This window comes from Synchytrium microbalum, assembly GCF_006535985.1.
Source record: "Synchytrium microbalum strain JEL517 chromosome Unknown SmJEL517_scf0097, whole genome shotgun sequence".
In the NCBI taxonomy this organism is placed as follows: Eukaryota; Fungi; Chytridiomycota; class Chytridiomycetes; order Synchytriales; family Synchytriaceae; genus Synchytrium; species Synchytrium microbalum.
The window spans coordinates 1-21,427 of record NW_022158446.1 but is presented as its reverse complement, the minus strand read 5'-3'; the positions used below and the strand labels follow the sequence as shown (position 1 = coordinate 21,427).

Genomic DNA, 21,427 nt, shown 5'->3' with positions numbered 1-21,427 from the left:
CCCCCCCCCCCTAGACAAATCGCACTTTACAGCAAACTCCAATAATAACAATAACAGAAATGATAATATCGATACTAATGCCAGAAGGCCCCTTTCAGCAGATCAAGTCGCATCCAGAAACGTGCCAATACAACACTCCTTTGGTGGAACCCCTGCAATGTACCGAATATCTAGATCTTTGGACACTTCATCAGCCAAACTCCCACGAACGCGAACTAGATCTTTAGACTCTTCTCAACTAGAAGCTAATGAGCCACAGCTAGTTGACTCTTCAGCAGCTGATGAAACAGCCCCTTTGATTTCGCCGCAGGAAACAGACGAACTGGACTATTCTACCATGGAGAAGTCGCTATCTAGTAAAATACCAGACGTACTACAGACCCAACAAGATCAGTCCTCGACCCCTGCTGATATTACGTCCCCTCGACGAGATAAGGCTGATCGTCGACCGCGACGACGATTCCCTCGATCAGTCACGTCGTCATATGTGGAAGGAGGTCGTCCAGCAGACTCTCGTGCTATGGTCATATCTAGGGGTACTCATCTGCCAAAACTCACGTTGATTGCTGGTAGTGACGTCAAACGTCGACAAGTAATAGAAATGACACGGGAGACCTTTCAAAAGCAGATACGATGGGCATCTTTAGCTGTAGTGGGTAATTTGCTCCTGTTTGGATATGTATTTGCCACGTTGGAAAACTGGAAATTCCTGGATGGAATCTACTTTTGTTTTGTTGCTCTAACCACAAGTGAGAACAGGATTGCTGGAAAAATTGTCTTTACCTTCTGAGCGTTTTTCTTCTTAGTTGGTTATGGGGATGTGACTCCCAAGACAGAACGTGCCCGCTCATTGTTTATATGGTATATATTTGTTGGCATTGCTTGTGTGACTTATTTGGGATCTATGCTTGGAGAGCGATTTCAAGATTCGTGGACTGTAGAAGTGTCGAAAATTGAACGGAGGTAAAGTTTGATGACATTTGATAATCGCTTCTGATTGTGTTGCACTCGAATGGGACTCTCATCTCAGTCTTCTTTCAATTCACGAAATTGATAGAACGGATCGGTACGAAAAGAAGGCCGAACTCAAGAAAAAGTATCGAACGTCCAGTAAGAGTCGGAAGACAGGAGATGGGGAAAATGATAAGAGAAAGAAAAGAAGGAAGTCCGATGTGCCTGCAGCCCTAGGCAGTAACGAAATTAAAGTAGTAAATCCCAAATCCCTGGAAGCTCAGTCTATTCTGGCACTATCTCCAGATGCCATCAATATACGACAAAGAAGGACGTCAAATAGTATGCCGGTAGCTTCAGCCCCAGCTCGTGGTATGATTCGAGTTGAGCGTCATGGGCATGGCTCTCGAGTGGATCCAGGATTCCTACTCAGCAAAAGCATGGGAGCAAATCGCTATGTACAAGAGGGCCAGAAACATGCCGATGACACTTCGTCAGAAGATGAGCATGAATGCCATCATAGTGATCATGACCACGATAGTGAACACGAACATGATGAACGCCATTGTGAGCATACTGATAGTGCACATGAGCACCATACTGATAGTGATGATCATGATTGCTATGCAGACCACCATTCAGATGATGAACACGTGTTTCTCCTGACAGAGGATACTCACGCGTTTGCATCTTCGTCATCTGCTCAAAAGTAATGATTTGTGCCAAAAATATTGCATCTGTATCTTGAGCTGTTACAAACGTAGTATACTTGAAACATCAAACGTCACGGATCGCTATGCATGAACAAGTTCGGATATGGCTGGTGTAAAATAGGGGAGGCTTAGAAGCTAAAATTTGAAAACTGTTTTTCGCGGTTTTTGGAGAGTCTGCTTTGGATTCGTGAATATCCGTCACTCAAAGAATGTTTGCGATGCTAGATTTGCTTGTATTGACGCGAGAGTCTCCATTTCGATTCAAATCTATAGAGCTGAAACAGCAAAGCGAGGAAACCCGATTTGAAACGCGAGGGGGTGAAACAAGGTTCAACCTTTTGAGCTTTCAATCGAGCTTGTTTCTTTTTGACATGTTGAGTAGCCGCACTCGACTTGCCTTCCTGTTTTTCTGTCTTCCCCAATCTCGTGTACCCAGCAAACTTTCACTTCCTTCCAACATTCTTAAAAACAGGAGATTGTAAGGATGGCGTCCAAGAACCCGCAATCGCATGAGCAGGCTGCCATGGACGCAGCTGCCAAGGACGAGGAACATCATGTGGAAAACGTCGATGAGCTTGACCCAGAGCTCGAAGCTCTCATTCAAACTTCTCCGTTGCAAGGATTGAGTGCTGCTGAAGCCGCTGCCCGTCTGGAAAAGTTTGGCAAGAATGGTAAGCCGCCACTAGTTTGCTATCAGTTGGCAAGTCGTTGCTGCCTCCGAGTCGTCTCTCTTCATCATCGTCGTCGTTTATGTTGTGATTTGTTTTGGTATGACACAAGTTGAAAAACTTGATTCGGATGCTTCCCGGTGCATCGATAAGCTTCAAATCAATGGGGCTTCCTCCATTCACTCCCATCCACCGACCCGTCGCCCTTGCCGGCCTCGTGTCAACTGATGGTTGAGAGCCTTGTCTGTCTCCCTTTTTTTTGAAATGTGGTTGTCTGGCTACGGAAGAACCTTTGAAGATTATGTGCTTGTATGCTGCACACTACTCTGTGCTTATCGTACACCCTAGTGCAAGACGATCTAAAAAGATCTGAAACTAACTATGACCTTGCAACCTCACCAATAGAAATCCCTGAAAAGAAGACCAACCCTTTCCTCAAGTTCTTGTCTTACTTTGGTGGTGCCATCTCCTATCTTTTGGAAATCGCTGCCTTGGTCTCTGCCATTCTCCAAGATTGGGTCGACTTTGGTATCCTGGTCGTCGTATTGGTTGTCAACGCTTGTATCGGTTACTTTGAAGAAGCTCGTGCCGAATCTGCTCTAGATGCTCTAAAAAACACTCTTGCTCTCAAATGTAAATCCTTCCGTAATGGTGAACTCATAGAAGTCGACTCTGCTCTCCTAGTACCTGGTGACATCATTGCCCTCCGTATTGGTGATATCGTCCCAGCCGATTGCCGTCTGCTCGGTTTGAACGTACAGGGTGAAGAAACTGAAAGCAAGTTGCAAATCGATCAATCTGCCTTGACTGGAGAATCGCTACCCGTATCCAAAGCCAAGGGTGCAACTGCCTACTCTTCCTCCATTGTAAAGCAAGGACAAATGTTGGGTGTCGTTACAAAGACTGGTATCAACACTGTAAGTCTCTGTTTGGGTTGTTATGCCTTTTGCAACTGGGATAGCTAACTCATCGCCTTCCGTCATTCTAGTACATTGGTCGTGCTGCAAACTTGATTGCCATCACCAACGAACAAGGTCACTTCCAAAAGGTTGTCAACAACATTGGTAACTTCTTGATCATCATCACTGTCGTAAGTCCACTTGTGCTTGATCATCATCCCGACCCAGTTCATTAAAGCTCATTTAACATTTCACTGGACAGGTCATGGTCTTGATCTTGTTGTTTGTATTGATCTTTGCACAAGGTCTCATCTTCTTGGATGCCTTGAAGCAAGTCCTGATTATCACCATTGCTGCCATCCCTGTCGGTCTTCCAGTAAGTTTTCAGTTCAAATTTCTAGATTCACTTCAGGAAGCCTTGAAGGGCCCCTATATAGTTTATATCACTCGAAGCTCACGTCTATGCTGTCAATCCTAGACTGTATTGTCAGTCACCATGGCTGTCGGTGCTAAGCAATTGGCCAAGAAGCAGGTTATTGTAAAGCGTTTGACTGCTATCGAAGAATTGGCTTCCGTTTCCATCTTGTGCTCAGACAAGACTGGTACCTTGACCCTCAACGAATTGACCTTTGATGAACCATACTTGGCCAACAAGGGATCTCGCCACGACGACTTTGTTGGATCTGGTGTCAAATACACTGCTGAAGACTTGCTTTTATGCTCCTTCTTTGCCTCAGAACCTGGTGCACAAGATGCCATTGAATTGGCCATCCGTGAGGCCGCCGATAAACAAGTAGAATTATTGAAGAGCCGTCCCAAAGGCACTGGTCCAATCCCTGGTTACAGAGTCACTGGCTTCATTCCATTCAATCCCAACTCTAAATATACCGAAGCTACCGTAACTGTAGAAGCTACTGGTGAACGTTACCGTTGTATTAAGGGTGCTCCTCAAGTTGCCATCCGTATGTGTGGTGGTCACGATGAAGCTCACGATGCTGTACAGGACTTTGCTCGTCGTGGTCTCCGAGCTTTAGGTGTTGCCCGTACCATCGACCCCGAAATGACCAAGTTTGAAATGGTTGGTATGATCTCTCTCCTTGACCCTCCTCGTCCAGACTCAGGCAGGACCATCGTAGAATGTGGAGAACTTGGTATTGGTGTAAAGATGATCACTGGTGATCAACTTATTATTGCTAAGGAAGTCGCTTACCGTCTCGGCATGGAACGTACTATCTTGGATGCCCACAAGCTTATTGACTCTACCATGTCTGAAGACGCCTTAACTGACCGTATTGAAAAGTGTGACGGATTTGCTCAAGTCATCCCTGAACACAAGTACCGTGTTGTAGAATTATTGCAAAACCGTGGTTTCTTGGTCGGAATGACTGGTGACGGTGTGAATGGTAAGTTTCAGTACTTTGCTTGCTTCTTTGCTTACCTTGCCCTCGCGTCTTCGGCGTTTTTCTCATTAATTCATCGAATAAAATAGATGCTCCTGCTTTGAAGAAGGCTAACGTCGGTATTGCTGTCTCTGGTTGTACTGATGCTGCTCGATCAGCTGCCGATATCGTCTTATTGGCTCCTGGTCTCAACACTATTGTCGACGGTGTCAAGACTTCGCGTGCCATTTTCCAACGTATGAGATCCTACTCTAGTAAGTACACGAGAGGAAGATCATTCGTGTTTATGGCTGCCTGCTTTCTTGAATTACAGCCAAAAAACTGCGATTGAGCACTTTTCTGAAACTGTTCTTTCTTCACGCTAGTCTACCGTATTACTTCTACCATCCACTTCTTGTGCTTCTTCTTCATCACCATCTTAGCCTTCAAGTTTACATTGCCTGACCGTCTTATCATCTTGATTGCTGTCTTGAACGATGCCGCAACCTTGGTTATCTCTGTCGACAACGCCAAGATCTCTAAGCGTCCCGACAAGTGGCGTCTCGGTCAATTATTGACCTTGTCGTTCGTTTTGGGTCTCCTATTGATGTGTATCTCCTTCGCCCACTACTTCATCACCAAGGACTACTTCATGAAGGATGAGCCATTCGTCCAAACTGTTATGTATCTCCAGGTATGTCAAGTCGCATAGATGTCTGTAATCGGTGGACATGTTGGCAGTCCAGCCCCGTCAAAAACATAAATTAATCAAATGTTTTGTGCTAGATGTCATCTTGCCCACACTTTGTCATCTTCTCTACTCGTCTCCCTGGTTGGTTCTGGGAATCTGCTCCTTCTCTCATCTTCGTCGTTGCTATCGCTGGTACTCAAGTCTTTGCCATGTTCATGTCCATCTACGGTGTTGACTTCTTCGAAGCTGTACCAATGTGGGTTGACTTTCTTTTATGATACGACTTGTTGGAAAGCAAACAATTAACCTCGATATCTAGTGGTTGGGCTTGGGGAATTACCATCTTGCTTATCTCTACTGCTTGCTTCATGTTGCTCGATATCGTCAAGGTCATGGTTATCCGCTACTGGTCTTTCGAATTGACTGCTACCTTGGCTCCATTCCCAGCCCGTCGTCGTAAATTAGCTGCTAGAAAGGACCGTGCCGTCATCATTAAGCGTGTCAAGGAAAATGTCAACAAGATCCGTCAAACTGTTCGAACCATCAATGTATTGATGGCATGGATGGTAAGTCTATGTTTTGATGTACTGGTTGCCTGCTTATCTTTACTAACGATTGAAATTGTTGCAGGGACCCAAATTCACTGGTATGGACAGCTGGTGCCCGTATCTGCATGTTTTAATACACTTGTGATCTTTTTATCCACGCTAACAATCTACTTTCTCCCCAACCTAGGTAATGTGAAAACCATCTTGCCATCTGCCTCATCAGCCACCATGCATTAAACAGTAACGTAACTGTGGTTGTTAAGTTCTAAAAACGTAAAAAACAAATAAAGTAAAGAGTAAATCAATAGACATATCTCATTTTCCATTCGATCTTTGCTTGTTGGCGTGAATACTTTAGCTGGTACCGATTGGCCATGGGACATGAGGCGTCTTAGCTGAGAAATGAGGTCTCACCCTGAAGCCAAATTAAACAAACGTATGTGATCGGGACGTTCCCGAGGACCAAGATGACCTTTTTCGACGGCAGCTACAAGAAGCCTCGCAATGTAAATTTAGGTAATCGCAGCACAATCACGCAAAGAGACCTGCTGCTCAAAGCTCAGATCGAAAGGGAAAATCGGGAGCAGGAGAGATTAAGATGGAAGTGCGCCATAAAGATAGAGGTAACCGTAATTTCGATGTGCATTTCTGACTGCTTACTGCTCCTTGCTTTGTTCATTGTCGCCTCCTTTGTGACCTTTAACCATACATTGCAAATCAAGTCGACTCTCAAACTTACCCGAATTTCTGTAGAGCTTTTGGAGAGGAAGACGTGAGGTTCAGCTTGCAAAAGATGCTGAAAGATTAGTTTGGGACTCTTCAGCGCTGGATCTCATCCACATCCATCGTCAAACACAATCGCTACTCTTCTTCTTCAACCCACGCCTAGATCTTGGCAGGTTGGATGCTCTGTCTACCGCACTGCTCGCCGCTGATAGAAACGGTACTATCACTCCTGTTAGCGCACATGTTCCCATGCAGTTGACTGACCAGACGCTCACACAACCAGTTCCATTATTTGTCTCGGCCTTCTTGCAGCAAACTCCTTCATTCGTGTCGGAATGGATCTATCTTCTCGAAAAATTGCTACTGCTATGTGTTGCTAATTCTATAATCAATGACAAGTGAGCATCTCCCAAAATTTAGAATACAGAACAAATTTATCCTAACCAGTCCTTGGAAATAGGCTGGTGTATCAAACTGAAGTAAGACCTTGTGCACTGCTCTTAAAGGCTGCTTTAGACGCAAAAAGCTATACAGGCAATCTGAGGCAAGTTTTACCAAACTGTCGTCAAAGTTGACTGGGTGTTAGTAACTGTTTGGAAAATTAGCGGAATAGTCTTGAATCTTGCAGATTATTGTGTTACTGGAGGGCTATATAGAAGTATTGGAGAGTATCTTGGGTCGATAGTACGTAGTTTCCGAAGTTTTTGAATATTTATACTATTTCACTACAGATACCATAGATGTCCTCACACAGTACTTACTAGGCAACTGAACGCAAATTAAGACCTCTTGTGTCGCTTATGGTTGATGTCGTCAACCAGACACTGAATTTGCCTCTGACTATCGGTCATTCTCGGGCATTCGCATCAGAGATCTTGACTATACCGTTGCTACCTTTGAGAATTCCGCTGGATGCTGTGTCAACTCTTTCCGCAACTATGCCCTTCGACGTGATATTACGAGAAATTGCAGCAGCAGATCTTATACAACTGATCAAGAATACCAACAAAGTGACTGAAACCGATGGAGTTGGCTCATTATTGACCAACATACTCATGTTTGGTCAGAGTCGCATATCGACAATGTCTCCAGAAACGCTGTTTGACTATGTGACGGCCTTGCAAAAGCTGCTACTTTCTAGTTCGGATTTATTCTTTGAACGCCGAGATCCCACAGTACTCGATGGTGCGTGATTTGTCTGAGTTCCAAGATTCCAAGAAAAATCGTAAACTTGACTCCCTCTTCTTAGCATCTATTGATCTAGGTGATGAGGACGAAATCATGATGCCTTTGAATAGCCAAAAAGCGTCCAAACCAACACTCGACCGAAGACTGCTGAAATGGCTCAATATATTGTTTGATCCAGCACATATGACTGCCATTATGAGGCTCATGACCACTGTGGCTCTCACCAGCGTGTCAGTCGTCGACTCAATTGCTCCCATAGTGAATTTTTTCCTGGCCCTCATTGATAGATGGCCGGGACGTAAATTAGAAGTAATGGCCATAGTTGGAGCAACAGGTGACATAGTTGGAATACTCTGTGACAAGCTTATGCCTGCTTGGGAAGCAAGATTTGGTGGCAGAGTGTCGTTTGATGCTATTACAGGTACCCTTTCAATGTCTGCGAGAGTTTAGCAGGACTGAATAACACATGCTCATTGAATAGACCCGTCCAATGCTTCGCTATGGTCAGTTCTAGTGTTTGTGTGTGAATTGTATTCTAGAATGCTGATGACAATGGGGGACGACGAATTCTTTGGTGAAAAGACGTCGTTGAAGCTGAACATGGTCGTTTCTCTTTCTCGAGTCCTCAAGGTATCAATTGTGCTTATGCAGTTACGTTCATGGCTGACTGTTGGTTCCCGCCATGTCGTCGCCAACACAGCTTTACACCATATTAGAATGTCACATTTGGTCTCTACTGGAATGACTCAGGACTGGTCGCCCCCTTATACATTTCTGGAACGACTCTAGTCATGCAGCTAATGCGTCAACTATTCACTCAGCTTCTGTTTTCTCTTCACTCTCGAGAGTAAGCTCTTTCTGCCTGCAATCCGCTGCTTGACGTGCGAAATTCTCTGTTTTCTGACAAGCGTTTCTCTCGTAGTTCCAGACGGCCATTTGCACCACCAAATCATTGGCTATCAACTTCAGAGATTGATCTACCTTCCTTTATGGCGGCAGCAGTGCTAGATGATAGTGGAGATTTGTCCTCAAGACAAATGAGAGTCGTTGGTCCTCGTCAAGCCATCCTCAACAACACACCATTTGTCATCCCTTTCGAAAATCGAGTTAGTATCTTTCGAGAGTATATTGCAAACGATCGCAGGAGGCAAGTACTTGTTTTGAATCTTAAAAGGGGACTGCCTTGTGGGCCAATAACTGACCTTGGTCAACCTGTTTAGAGAAGGAATTGATAACGAGTGGCATATGGCAGTAGCTAGCGCCACAATTCGACGTAAATATATTTTTGAAGACGGGTATACATATTTAAATGCACTAGGTGAGTTTTCTCTGAATAATTAGGCATAATTACGTACCGAAACCTTGAACGACTGAATTACTGTTGTCTAGGACCACGACTTAAAAACAAGATTGCCATCACATTTGTTGACGACAATGGGATGGTTGAAGCAGGGATTGACGGCGGTGGTTTATTTAAAGAATTCCTTACTGGGTGAGAATTTCTGACGTGCTACGCATAGTTTTTACCGGTTTTCTAGCGGAATTGACGTTAGCATCCAATTTGTAGACTCTCCAAACAAGCCTTTGACATGAATTACGGTTTGATGTGCGAAACCAAAGACCACCTACTGTATCCGTCACCACAGAGTTATGCTACCCAAGGTAAATTACGATATCCGTTACAAGCAGTCAGTCTCCACTAACAGCTGTTATTTATTAGAAGCGCAGTTGCTCCAGTATCAGTTCCTTGGTAGAATTCTTGGAAAAGCGTTGTATGAAGGAGTTCTGGTTGACGTTTCGTTTGCCAAATTCTTTCTTTCAAAATGGCTGGGTCGACAATCGTATCGTGAGTACAGTAGTGATTAGTCGATTTCGTTGCGCAACTATAATAATCAATTTTGCCTTCTAGTGGATGATTTGCCTAGCTTGGATCCAGAACTGTATCAATCATTGATGTTTTTGAAGAATTATACTGGAGATGTAGAAAAGGACCTGACATTGACGTTTACGAAAGACGAAAACGGTGAGATTGTTTGTGTTTAACGATTCGCGTCCAGTACCAACATTACGAATTTTAGAGTTTGGAACGACGAGGTCCATTGAACTGATTCCTGGTGGTGGATCGATACCAGTGACTCGTGACAACCGCATTCGCTACATCTATCTAGTAGCCAATTATTGGTTGAATCAACAGATCGACAAGCAATGTAGAGCCTTCTTCCATGGACTGGTGGACTTGATTGACCCAAGGTGGTTGAAAATGTTCAACCAGGAGGAGCTTCAAATACTGATTGGTGGTGCTTCGATGCCTATTGATTTGAGAGATCTGCAACAACATATTGACTATCAAGGTGGATTCTCAACCGAACATCCTACTATCAAGGCTTTCTGGAAGGTTGTCGATGGCTTCTCTGAAGAAGAGAAACAGTTGCTTCTCAAGTTTGTTACCTCATGTGCACGACCTCCTCTGTTGGGCTTTGGTGCTTTGAGACCTCTGTTATGCATAAGAAATGCTGGAGATGAAGAGGAACGTCTGCGTAAGTGTCCTGTGTTGTCGGGATCGAGCAAAAACGATTTAGTTAAAAGCGGTTTACGTTTTAGCATCTGCTTCGACCTGTGTTAATTTACTCAAGCTACCGGCTTACAAAAGCGCGGAAAAACTCAATCAAAAATTGATATATGCCATCACGTCCAACGCTGGTTTCGACTTGTCGTAAAGCTGTGTAGTATTATTAGTAGTATAGTAGTGCCAGCTGTTGTATATTAATGCAAATAGAAGCTTCGCATTCTGACTCGTAAGTCACGCGGTTTTAGCTCAAGTTCGCGACGTTTGAACGTAATTGGGCCTACTTAACCTTCCTGCTGTTGGACAAAATTTTCAAAAAACATCAATCCAGCTTCTGCAAAGGAAATCAAACCAGTGTAAGTCGAGTTTAAGGCTCTGAAAATGAGACTGGATGTCATTCAATCTCTTCCACAAGTCTGGCTTTCCTGCATTCTCACAAACTGACTTTTTTCCCAAACCCCAGATGAGCGACGAATACATCCTGTTGGGGATGGAGAATCCTTTGCTCGACATCTCTGCTGTAGTAGACGATAAGTTTTTAGCGAAATATGGACTTGGGGCCAATGATGCCATTCTTGCCGAGCAAAAACATATGGGCATCTATGAAGACATGACAAAAACCTTCAAAGTCGAGTACCTCGCTGGCGGGGCAGCTCAAAATACTTTACGTGGTGCCCAATACATGATGCCTGCCAAGTCTACGGTCTATATTGGATGTGTCGGCAAGGACGACGCTGCCCAAATCTTGCAACGCGAAGCTGCAAAGGACGGTCTTCTCACCGACTATCTTGTCGACGAAGCAACTCCAACTGGAAGATGTGCCGTCCTCATCACCACAGCTCATCGATCTCTTGTCACCGACCTGGCTGCTGCAAACAATTATAAAATTGCACATTTAAAGCAGCCTCAAGTTTGGGCACGAGTGGAGAAAGCAAAATATTACTATATTGGTGGATACTTCTTGACTGTCTCGCCAGACTCGGCATTAGCTGTAGCCCAACATGCCGCTGAGAATGGAAAGACCTTCACAATGAACTTGTCAGCTCCCTTCATTCCAAAATTCTTTGGTCAACATATTGATGAGCTCATGCCCTACGTTGATGTACTCTTTGGTATGTTGTTGGTATTTTACTTCTCGCAGTTTCGTTGAATGTTATGTGGCTACCGTTGACTCTGGCGACACCGTTCCAATCTTAAAGGACAACACACGATAAACTAAAAATTCCATTTCGCATCTAGGAAATGAATCCGAAGCAGACGCTTACGCAGATGCCAAGGCCATTGGAACTCATGATGTAGCAGAAATCGCCTTGCATATAGCTGCATTGCCAAAAAAGACTGGCAAACCAAGACTAGTGGTGTTTACACAAGGTATCCATCCTACTGTCGTTGCATTTGAAGGCAAGACATGGACATATCCCATCATTAAAGTTGATTCGTCCAAAATTGTCGACACTAATGGCGCCGGGGACGCGTTCTGTGGTGGCTTCCTCTCTCAGGCAAGTTCATGTAGTTGCCACCGTGAAATTGTCATTGGAATCTAACCAACGAGTTTTGTTCCTAGTTCGTACAAGGAAAATCAATCCCACAAAGGTAAGTAATACGATGTTCTTCAAGTCAGTTCTGGTTGCTTCAAATGTCTGTATTTGCTTTTGCAAGACGTCAATTTGAATTCTCGTTTGTTAGTGTTGCGGGCGGGCTCTACCTCGCTTCGGTTGTGGTGCAAATGTCTGGCCCAACCTACCCAAAAGATGCGCCAGATTTCAAATTTTAAAGGAGATACAAGTGTTAAGAATATGAAACTGCGTAGTTATAAAATAGAATGTCACAATATATGGGTCACAACACAAACTTTTGGATATTTCGCGACCTCGAATGCGCCGCGTTCCACGAATTGAAAGAAATATTTCTGCTCGATCGCTGTCGGTCGTATAATGGGGTGGAACGACGTTTCGTTTATTGCAAATATAATGGTGTCATTGCTTCAATTCGTGAGAATTGTTGCAAACCGTTTAAATTGTCGGGTTACTCACTATTTTTAGACATGAGGATGGTGGCTGGTTTGGTCGGGCTCAGAAAAATAAGATTCAACCCCAAGAATAGCACGGCTGCTTTGAGTTTCGACTAGTGAAATTGGTTGAAATTGGTTAGGACGAAATTTATTTATATTGGTCCCTTCTGATTGGCTGCATTTCAACGGTCGCTTTTCTTTGCAATCAAGACCTCACTTGCATCTTCAAACAAAGCAAGTGCCAAAAGGAGGACAAGTAGGCAGATAACAAGAAGAGCTTAGCCAAAGAATGCCTACCAGTCAACTTTTGGCCCCTCATTTGGGTGGCAGCGACAATGATCGTGAGGCTGTTCAACATAGCTCTGCAGCTGGTCAATACTACCATTACTTGCCTCAACATCATGTACTGCAGGACTATTCAGAGGAGCAGCTGGCTGCCGAAGAAGATCACCATGGAGCCATCCCATTCTACCACCACCAACACTCCTCAGCAGAGATATCGCAGATGCAGGAAGAGCTTGCTGCTCACCACCATCACCAGCAACTATATACTTCAGCAGGCTCGCACATGTATCAAGACCACTCTGGTAAGAGACCGTGTCTTTGTAAAGACCATTTGTCTCTTTGATTCAAAAAAAAATACATTCTATTTCTAACTCGAATACACCATTTCAACCCCAATCAGCCAACATGGATCATCTTCAACACTCTCGTATGCAACAAATAGGTGGATACTCTCTACAATCTGGATCTCGCGCTATGGCTCATAATGGCTCTGCTCCTGTACCCATTGCTAGAAGACATAGCCCCCCAATCGCCATGGTCGATAACTCGGATGTAAACAGTAGACGATCAACCAAAGTAGACTTGAAGAAACCGTCTCCATCACTCCTCAAACCGTTGGCACCGGGTCAGGCTCCACGACGTATCTACCACTGCACCATTGCAGATTGTCCAAAGACATATGGAACAGGTGCTGGTCTCCGGTACCACTTGAAAACATGGCATAAAACCATATCTCCTCGTGTCGCCAAACAGCTTATGAAGCCAGCCAACTACCGTTGCACCAAGTGTGCTAAAGCCTACTCGTCAGCCGCAGGTCTGCGATATCACAACAAAAACACTCTCCACACCCCAGAACAAATCGCCCAAGCCGCCGCAGAAGCTGCTACGTTGGCTGAATATGTCGCTCGAACGCAGGCTGCCGCTGCTGCTCTCGGCTCGTTGGAAACTGACAGTGTACACTCTTCGCCTGAACTGGCCAGCTACTCCACATCGGATGAAGTCTCGCGTCATAGTGGTGATACTGAATACGATGCTACAGCAGTTGGCTTTGGAATTACTCACGCTCACTATGATGGCCAAGAATACGAAAGTAATGAATACTACACCACAGAAGAAGCTGCTCAATACTATGAAGATCACATGGCTGCTCAGGAACAATCACTTATTGATCAAGATGGCTCACACCACAGGGATGAACATGCAGCTATGTAGTCAATAAAACAGAAGTTATTTAAGTCAAAATAACACTAGCAGTATTAGAAGAAGTAGTAGTAGCATTATGTAGTCGTGTAAAAAACACTGTAGAATATAAAAGCACTTTCGCCTTGTATTATCAATGGTTTTGATAGTCTTTACTCCACGAGCTTTAGTGCTTTAATCAAAGTCGAAGTGAAGGCCTAGTTGGTTGCTGTTACATCACGCACTGACAGTATGTTTCAGTCTTCACACGCTTACATGAGCGAAATGGGGCTAATTAAGCTTCTTTCGTTTTGTTGATTGAATTGCGGCAATCTCAAGTCAACCAAGCAAACGGATCTGCGTGCGAGAAGTTCGCAATGGATACTCTACCAATAGAGGTAACACAGCAAAACTGAACCAGTATAGCATCTCAACTAACATTTCCGAGTCCTACTAGATTTTAACAGAAATTCTATCCAGAGCGGTTGATAGCTACTCTCGAGTTTCTAGGGTTTCAAGGACTTGGAACATCGCAAGCAGAGACGTCAAGAATCTTTTCATTACAGCAAAACGTGGCTGTGATGTCGACGAAATCATATCTTTGTTTCCGTTGCTACAAAGCTTGCAAATCAATCCATCGACGCAACAACCACACGTAGTACATCAAGTAGCAAAAAGCTTTAAAGGCTATCGAAGATTGATGCATATTCAGTGTGCCTCGGATTTCATATTAAATGGATGCTTCAACTGTCCAGAACTCATCAGTCTCGAGATCCCAACTCTGAAAAGACAACACAACAGCACTTCCCTCAATGAACGCATAGAAGAAGATGACGAGCCTTTGGCTGATGAATACGGTTATGCTGCCAGAAGAAACTTGGGCAACATCTTACGATGTGCACCTATGTTGAAACATTTGGTATGACTTACTACGACGTCATCATCAGTTTCGTGAGCATTCTTGACTGTGTTTGGTTAGGTCTTGGAGAATCCCACGTTTTGGTACCGGCCTAGTCCAGTATGTGGACAGGATTCAATTCTGTTTATTTAGATGTGCATCAATTTTTCTTGTCCCAAACCTAGGAGTACAGCTCAAGCCATCTGGTTACTCTAAAATTGAGTGGAATCTGCGCTTGGGCATTCGATCAGCTTATAGATTGGCTTGATCAAGATCATGAAAATCTGCCGGAATTGGAGGTAGAATGGATTTTCGAAGCGCTGTTTTGGTCATCTCGTAGACACTTACACCCTGATGACGTAGGTCTTAAAACTAGACTTGGACCACCTCACTCTGCCTCGGAATACAATCACGGCCATTATCAAAAGCAGCCCCAAGCTCAAGACTCTTAAATTCAAATATGCTGTCTTCGATAAGGACCATATTTTTGACGTCTCGCTGATTTCAACTCTCGAGAGTCTTTCTCTTACTCATTGTGAAGTGCCATTCCCTCCGTTAACAGACAAGCAGCAACCAAACCATTCTCATATGACATTGTGGTTGTGTCAAAAGATTCTTTCTTTAAAACGAATCCACGTAAACCAATGCACCCTGCACGCATTGCCCTCACAGCATATTCTATATAGTGAATTGTCAACAAGCCAACCTCTGCCTTTGAGAAGCCTTAAACTGTTTGAATCTAGCGGTGACTCCAAATGCTCGGCTGACGAGCTCCGACATTTACTGAGTCGCCTCCCGTATCTATCAATTCTAAGATTGGACTCTCCATCGAACTTCTTGCATGATACTATATGGTCTCATAGTGACTTTAGTGGAGTTACACGAATGGAGCTACGTAGCAACAAGGTTTCTGGCACTGACTATGAGGTGGAACGAGTAGAAAGCTGGTCTTCGCTCAAACACGTAAACGACTTGTGCCTGTGGTCACCTCCTACGTTGCCTGATACGCTTATAGTCGGGCAGCAAAACCGACTAACACGTCTCGTACTCAATTATCTTCCTGCCCGCTTTAAATGCGATATAACTTTGCCTCGACTGAAAGTGATGGAGATAAGAAGCTTGGGTAAAACTGCTTCTGCTATAACTTTGGAAGCTGTAAAACACTTGAAGGCGCCTGTATTGACCCATTTGACAATTGAAGCACTTCACACAGACTCGTCTATGCTGCCAATGCAGACTCTGGCCACCTTGGCATCCGATAGTAGATATCTAGTGTCACTTCAAATATGTGGTTTTAGCTTGGAGTTCGGGTCCTTCTCTCTGCTAGTCCATGTATGGCCAACCCTTGAGAGTCTGGAACTAGGAGGGATGAGTGGTATACTCCGATTCGACGATGCAGTCATGGCGGAAGTCAATTCATTTGTATCAGGCCACAGCTTGCTACGTCGACTTCATCTTACTGCCAAAAGTATTATACCTAATAGCTTGGAGCTGGATTTACCGTCAGGATCACACCGCCTTACTAGTATAAACCTGGCCAACAGTAGGTCTGAAACTCTACGACTAGCACACTGGCACCTTAGAGAGGTTTCAATAAGAGTCCCTCATCAAACGCTACGGTTTTGAAACGTACTGTTTGATGGAGGTTGGTGAATTGAATCAAAATCTCGCGAGAAATCCGATAGGATAACTAATAACGACATTTTTATAGATTAACGGACGTCGAGATTGAATTCTTGAAAGCCGCTGTTGCTGCTGCGGTTGTAATAACGCGTTGCTCGCACCATAAATTCAAACGTAGAACATGATAACATTAATAAATCAATTCAATTAATTCAATGTTAGATGTAAAAGTATTAAAAGTAATAATTATCTGTCTGACTACAACACGTGGAACTGGCCCAATAACTCGCCACGTTTATTGGTCAGATGGTGTTGATTGTCTCTTACCTACAGCAAACCACAACAATAACGACAACCTTAACTCGACGAGAGACAAAATGATAAAGACTCCATTGATTGTATTTATTGTACTGGCTGCTACTGCTCATGCCCTCTGGCTGCCATCAAATCACGACAGACAGATCCCCATCATCCACACTATGGCAACCACGACGTTATGCGGCACCGACGACGATATATTCACTGTGGAATCAATCATTCTCACTCCTGATCCACCTGTAAAAGGCCAGAGTCTCGTCATTGAGGCCCGAGGTTATCTCAAGGAAGACGGTATGTGGACATTTTGTAATTTCACAGTTTGCAGAGTATGGTATACGTGACGACAATCAATACAATATATCATCAATTACTTTCAATACTTTCTCAGCTGCATACTTGCTATCTTGGAATATCTGACGGGCTATCTATCTCTAACAAACTTTACCAAAAATTGCTAGTTGTCGCCGGATCCGTGGCTGATGTAAAGGTGAAACTTGGTCTTATCAAGCTGTTCGAGCAACGTCTAGATTTGTGTGAGGAAATCAAACGTATCGATGTTGAATGCCCAATCCTCAAAGGCTATCAAGTGATTGAGCGAACTATCGACCTCCCTAACGAACTCCCTGCGGTACGTAGTCAAGCACGTTGTCTGTACTTCTTTTCAACTGTCTGAATTGCTTCATATCCAATCCATATCAAGGGCAAGTACAACCTCCATTTGAATGCTACCAACGCAGACGATCTACCAATCACCTGCGTCAATGCAGAATTCCGCTTTTAAAGATGGACTGCAGTGCTGTACGTGAAACGATATGCGTTTGGCCTTTGAAATTGTATAAAGGTGATATAAATACGAGCAAGCTTATTCAACCAAAGTTGTTGATCCGTCCTGTTTTCGCGTGGTTCGCAAATGCCAGTCCGTTACAGACGAGATGTTGCATCTTCTTTTTGTTCTGCACAGAGTAAGTACTTCGCAATATTTGAAATTTGATTCAGCCAAACTTTCAGGGTGTGGGTTGTTTCTGACACCTCCAACCTCGGTTTCCCACCAAGCAAACCAGAGTCGACGTGTCAAAAATGCCATCTCGGAGCTTCTCAACGCCTAATCTCGCAGGAAAGGGTGTAACAAAACATTCAACAGGCATCCAAAATTTACATCCCTCGCAGTCACATGGAGGTTATCTGTACAAGGTAGATTCAATTAATGCCGACGATCATAACATGGCACTAAACCACCAGACAATATTAGCAATGTCAATCCAACTCTAAGAGATGGGTGAAGAGGCACTTCCGATGGTACTGAATGCTTTATTGACGAAATTAATGGTTGCTGCTTACGTTGACAACCAAAAGGAGGCACCAATTAACAACGGCAACCATTAATAGGGACGGCAACACATTATCTTACCACCATTCAGCATCTGACAAGTCAGAGTTACGATGGTCCATCAAGGTCAATCAAATAAAGGAAGTATCTGTCTCAAACGAACATGACCACATCGACAACGTGTTTGTGGTTCGATTTCACGGCGGAACCAGTCTGGAATGCTCTGCTAGGTACATGACTAGTCACTTACATATTGGAGCAGTACTTGCTGTTATTTCCCACCCTTCCATTTCTCAACTAAATTTTAATTGCTAGGACCGCCGCAGAAAAGGACTTTTGGATTACACTTCTATCAAGAGCAATCAATGCTGAATGGGTCAGCAATATGAAGAGGTGAAGCTTTTGTGGATAGAAATTATCTCTTAGTTATCGTTTGATACTCCCTCCCACTACTTGCTAACAGCCTGTAAATATCTAGGTGCTTGTCGAAAGGCAGCTTAGCAGCTCAGACCAAAGTTGCACCAGAAGTGCAATCAAACTACCTGTCAGCTCAAGAAGTCTTCAGTCAGTCCAAAGCAACTGGAGGAACTCTACAGCAACGAGCCATCATGGCCATGAATCCCAACGGCAGCGTTCGAGGCACTTTCAATACTAGCCATAGTGTCCGAGGCAAATCCAACGAAAATGTACCCACATCACAGCTGACTCTGTCGCCTGCGACTGGTGACCGAACTTCCGTATATTCCAGCAAATTCAAACAAACCCACGCTCCGATCCCCTTCCATCGAGTAGATTCTTATGATGCATTTGGCTCGACTCAATCCTTGAATGGTCTCCCTGCCTTTCTTGACGAAAGGAGAAAATATGGACCAGATGAACAAAAGGGAAATCGTGCCACTATGCAGGAACGCTATTATAAGACAATGAGAGAGCGAGAACAACCAACGTCTCGGGTCGCATTTTCTTCCAGCAGTACATTTGGTGCCAAAAGTGGGACAGCATTACTCGCACAGAACTACCAAGCTGAACCGCTCCGACCCATGTCCACCGTATCCACCATCTATTCTGATCCTAAACGTTCTGAATCACCCAAACCAGCTGTAAAAGCTCTTCCTCATGCAATATCACGAGAATGGGCTCCAGCCACTGGTTTTGATTCTCTTCTACACAGCCAGTCAAATCAATCCATTGAAATACCAGCTCCCACCATCACACCGCTATCAAGTATATCCCTTGTTTCTGACGTATCACAACGACCCAGTCACACAATTGTACAGCGACCCAGTCAGACAGTTATACAGACAGAAGCATCACCTCCAGCACCAGCATCGCAAGATGCAAACAGCCCAGTCAAAAATCAGATTCAAAGCTTTGAGATCGCCAAGCAATCAGTGGCACAAACCAACACACTAGGTAGACCCCCAAGACTGAACACTCAGGCTGATAGTGTCAATCGAGGTAGCTTGTTATCCAGTGCTGCAACGATAGTTGCATCAGGAAACACTTCGTCAAAGGGTCACATCCTTGAGCTTTCACAAAAGCAGCAAGCAGTACAATCTCAAGGATCGTCACCAGAAACTCTGCATTTAGCTGATAGTGCCCATCCAGAACAGACACCGTCGCCTGAAAAGCTGCCATCATTATCTCGATCTAAACTCCCTATAAGAACACCGTTAAACGTTGAAAACGACATCATCATACCAATGCATGTATTGACTCAGCACTTGTCCAATCGCTCCGGCTTGTCTCTGGCCCTTCACAAGAAACAAACAATGCAAGTAGGGGTCGATTTGGTCGCAGCATGCATGAGTTTGCAAGAGCAAAGTCAGCGTCAAGCAACCACTATCTCTCAGAAGAAAGCAAGTTTAGAATTGAACCAGGTCAATAAGGAAATCGCTCTGGGACTAAAGAATTACGTTGCAGCACTGGATGTTTTGCGATCGGCTCTTGCCAAGGAAAACAAAGCATGGAACGGAACAATGCAGGGCACAGAGGGAGAAAAACTCATTAAAGCTTTGGTTAAGTTAGGCCTACATGTCGCCGCACGCACAGATTCGTGATCCTTTACAATAAAAGCCCAGTCTTTTTTTCTGTTTGCTTATGAATATATAATTGATGTTGAAACTGCAAAATTGATGGGAGGTTCAAGTTATTGTAAGATGAGTTGAGCTTCACTGGACTCGCAGCGAATCGTGGTATGTTGACGCTACCTGCAGAACAAGCCAGATGCCTTGTTGCTCAGTTTGGTAACTTTGTTTGTCAGAAAGCCACATTTGTCGGAGTAGCTTCGTGGTGGAACCACACGTCTCTCGACTTTGAGGAGTTGGATGCCACCGAGATTTTTACAAGACTGTTGATTTTTTATTCGATTCAAGTTTCAATCGAGTGCTTATTTGCTTAAAGCTCGGAGATGATACTCGTCCGGTGGGAGCATTTTTCTCACATCGTGTCGACTTGTGCCGTTCTGCTTATTGAAAGTGCAGACAAGAGTGGTGCAACACGACTGCTCGGCTCGTACCTTTGTTATGACGCATACTACAGTGCGAGTTGGAAAGGCCATCGGGGCTGTGTCAATGACGCTGCTGGTCATACGGACAAGAATCCATTCCCGACGTTCATTGTGGAGGTGTTCCATACGAAAAGTGTTTCAACTCCTCGTTGGTGTAATCTTCTGACGTTGTAGCACCATAAACTGCTAATGCTGGAGTATCTGATCCTACATCACTTCAACTCCACCTTGCAATATCACTACTAAGACAAAAGAAGACCCACAGCAAGCGTTACCCGAGGCTATAGTAGTTATGAGTGACAATCATGCATTAGTATGGTTGTGAAAATTGCATTATGAGACGCAGTGCACAGTTTTGACATCTGCAGTTTGTGACCTTGTTGATAGTGGGCAATTGCAACTGGCACCATCCATATTTACTTGCCAAAAATCGTGATCATAGAGATCCAGAGCGGATAGAATAAGTAATCGGACAGTAGCAAGTGGCGTGACATAGCGTCCAAAATAATGTGACCATATTCACCAGAACGTGACAAAATTTTCAGCACCATTATTGAAACTGGAATGCCGAGGGCTGACTGATCTTCAGATCTGACATCCACACAACAGAAGAAAGCCAGCAGGTACACATAGAGTTTAATATTTACAATCTGCAAGAGTACAATTAGTGGTTGATTGACACATAATCTTGTTCTTATAGCTTTACACAGATGCCTTGCTGCTCCCGTGAATACCTCTGGTGGAATGATACTATGTTGTTGAAGGACACTGGCTTGCATCGTACACTGTGTCAGCATTAACATCAGATCTATTTCCCATTCAGTGTCTTGATTATGTCTGTCGAATAGTCTCCAAAAGATGGTAGGGGTGTAGGGGGTACGGAAAGGGGGGTAGGGTGTGGGGAAGGAGAAGGAGATACATATAGCGGGGGAGGGGTATTTTGGTCTA

General features: G+C 44.2%; 4 protein-coding genes across 4 annotated transcripts; all 4 read left to right on the top strand.

Annotated features, from left to right (window-relative positions):
* Positions 1-2,148: 2,148 nt before the first annotated feature.
* SmJEL517_g06249 (H+-exporting ATPase) lies at positions 2,149-6,086 on the top strand (the record flags this gene model as incomplete). The annotated part of the gene is made up of 11 exons (XM_031172175.1): positions 2,149-2,335; positions 2,738-3,249; positions 3,321-3,422; positions 3,494-3,607; positions 3,710-4,634; positions 4,721-4,885; positions 4,997-5,304; positions 5,397-5,557; positions 5,621-5,867; positions 5,932-5,947; positions 6,037-6,086. The coding sequence occupies 11 exons, from the start codon at positions 2,149-2,151 to the stop codon at positions 6,084-6,086; spliced, it is 2,787 nt and encodes a 928-aa protein (XP_031021852.1).
* A 230-nt stretch (positions 6,087-6,316) lies between these two features.
* SmJEL517_g06248 (uncharacterized protein) lies at positions 6,317-10,480 on the top strand (the record flags this gene model as incomplete). The annotated part of the gene is made up of 15 exons (XM_031172174.1): positions 6,317-6,472; positions 6,603-6,973; positions 7,181-7,259; positions 7,340-7,760; positions 7,825-8,184; positions 8,245-8,393; positions 8,480-8,610; positions 8,686-8,886; positions 8,984-9,081; positions 9,153-9,255; positions 9,331-9,425; positions 9,484-9,609; positions 9,673-9,786; positions 9,842-10,300; positions 10,365-10,480. 15 exons carry the CDS (start codon positions 6,317-6,319, stop codon positions 10,478-10,480), a joined length of 2,979 nt encoding a protein of 992 aa, XP_031021853.1.
* Positions 10,481-10,792: 312 nt separating this feature from the next.
* ADO1 (adenosine kinase) lies at positions 10,793-12,103 on the top strand (the record flags this gene model as incomplete). The annotated part of the gene is made up of 4 exons (XM_031172173.1): positions 10,793-11,441; positions 11,569-11,759; positions 11,894-11,922; positions 12,016-12,103. 4 exons carry the CDS (start codon positions 10,793-10,795, stop codon positions 12,101-12,103), a joined length of 957 nt encoding a protein of 318 aa, XP_031021850.1.
* Positions 12,104-16,702: 4,599 nt separating this feature from the next.
* SmJEL517_g06246 (uncharacterized protein) lies at positions 16,703-17,424 on the top strand (the record flags this gene model as incomplete). Its single annotated transcript, XM_031172172.1, has 3 exons — positions 16,703-16,934; positions 17,102-17,271; positions 17,344-17,424. 3 exons carry the CDS (start codon positions 16,703-16,705, stop codon positions 17,422-17,424), a joined length of 483 nt encoding a protein of 160 aa, XP_031021851.1.
* Positions 17,425-21,427: the final 4,003 nt, after the last annotated feature.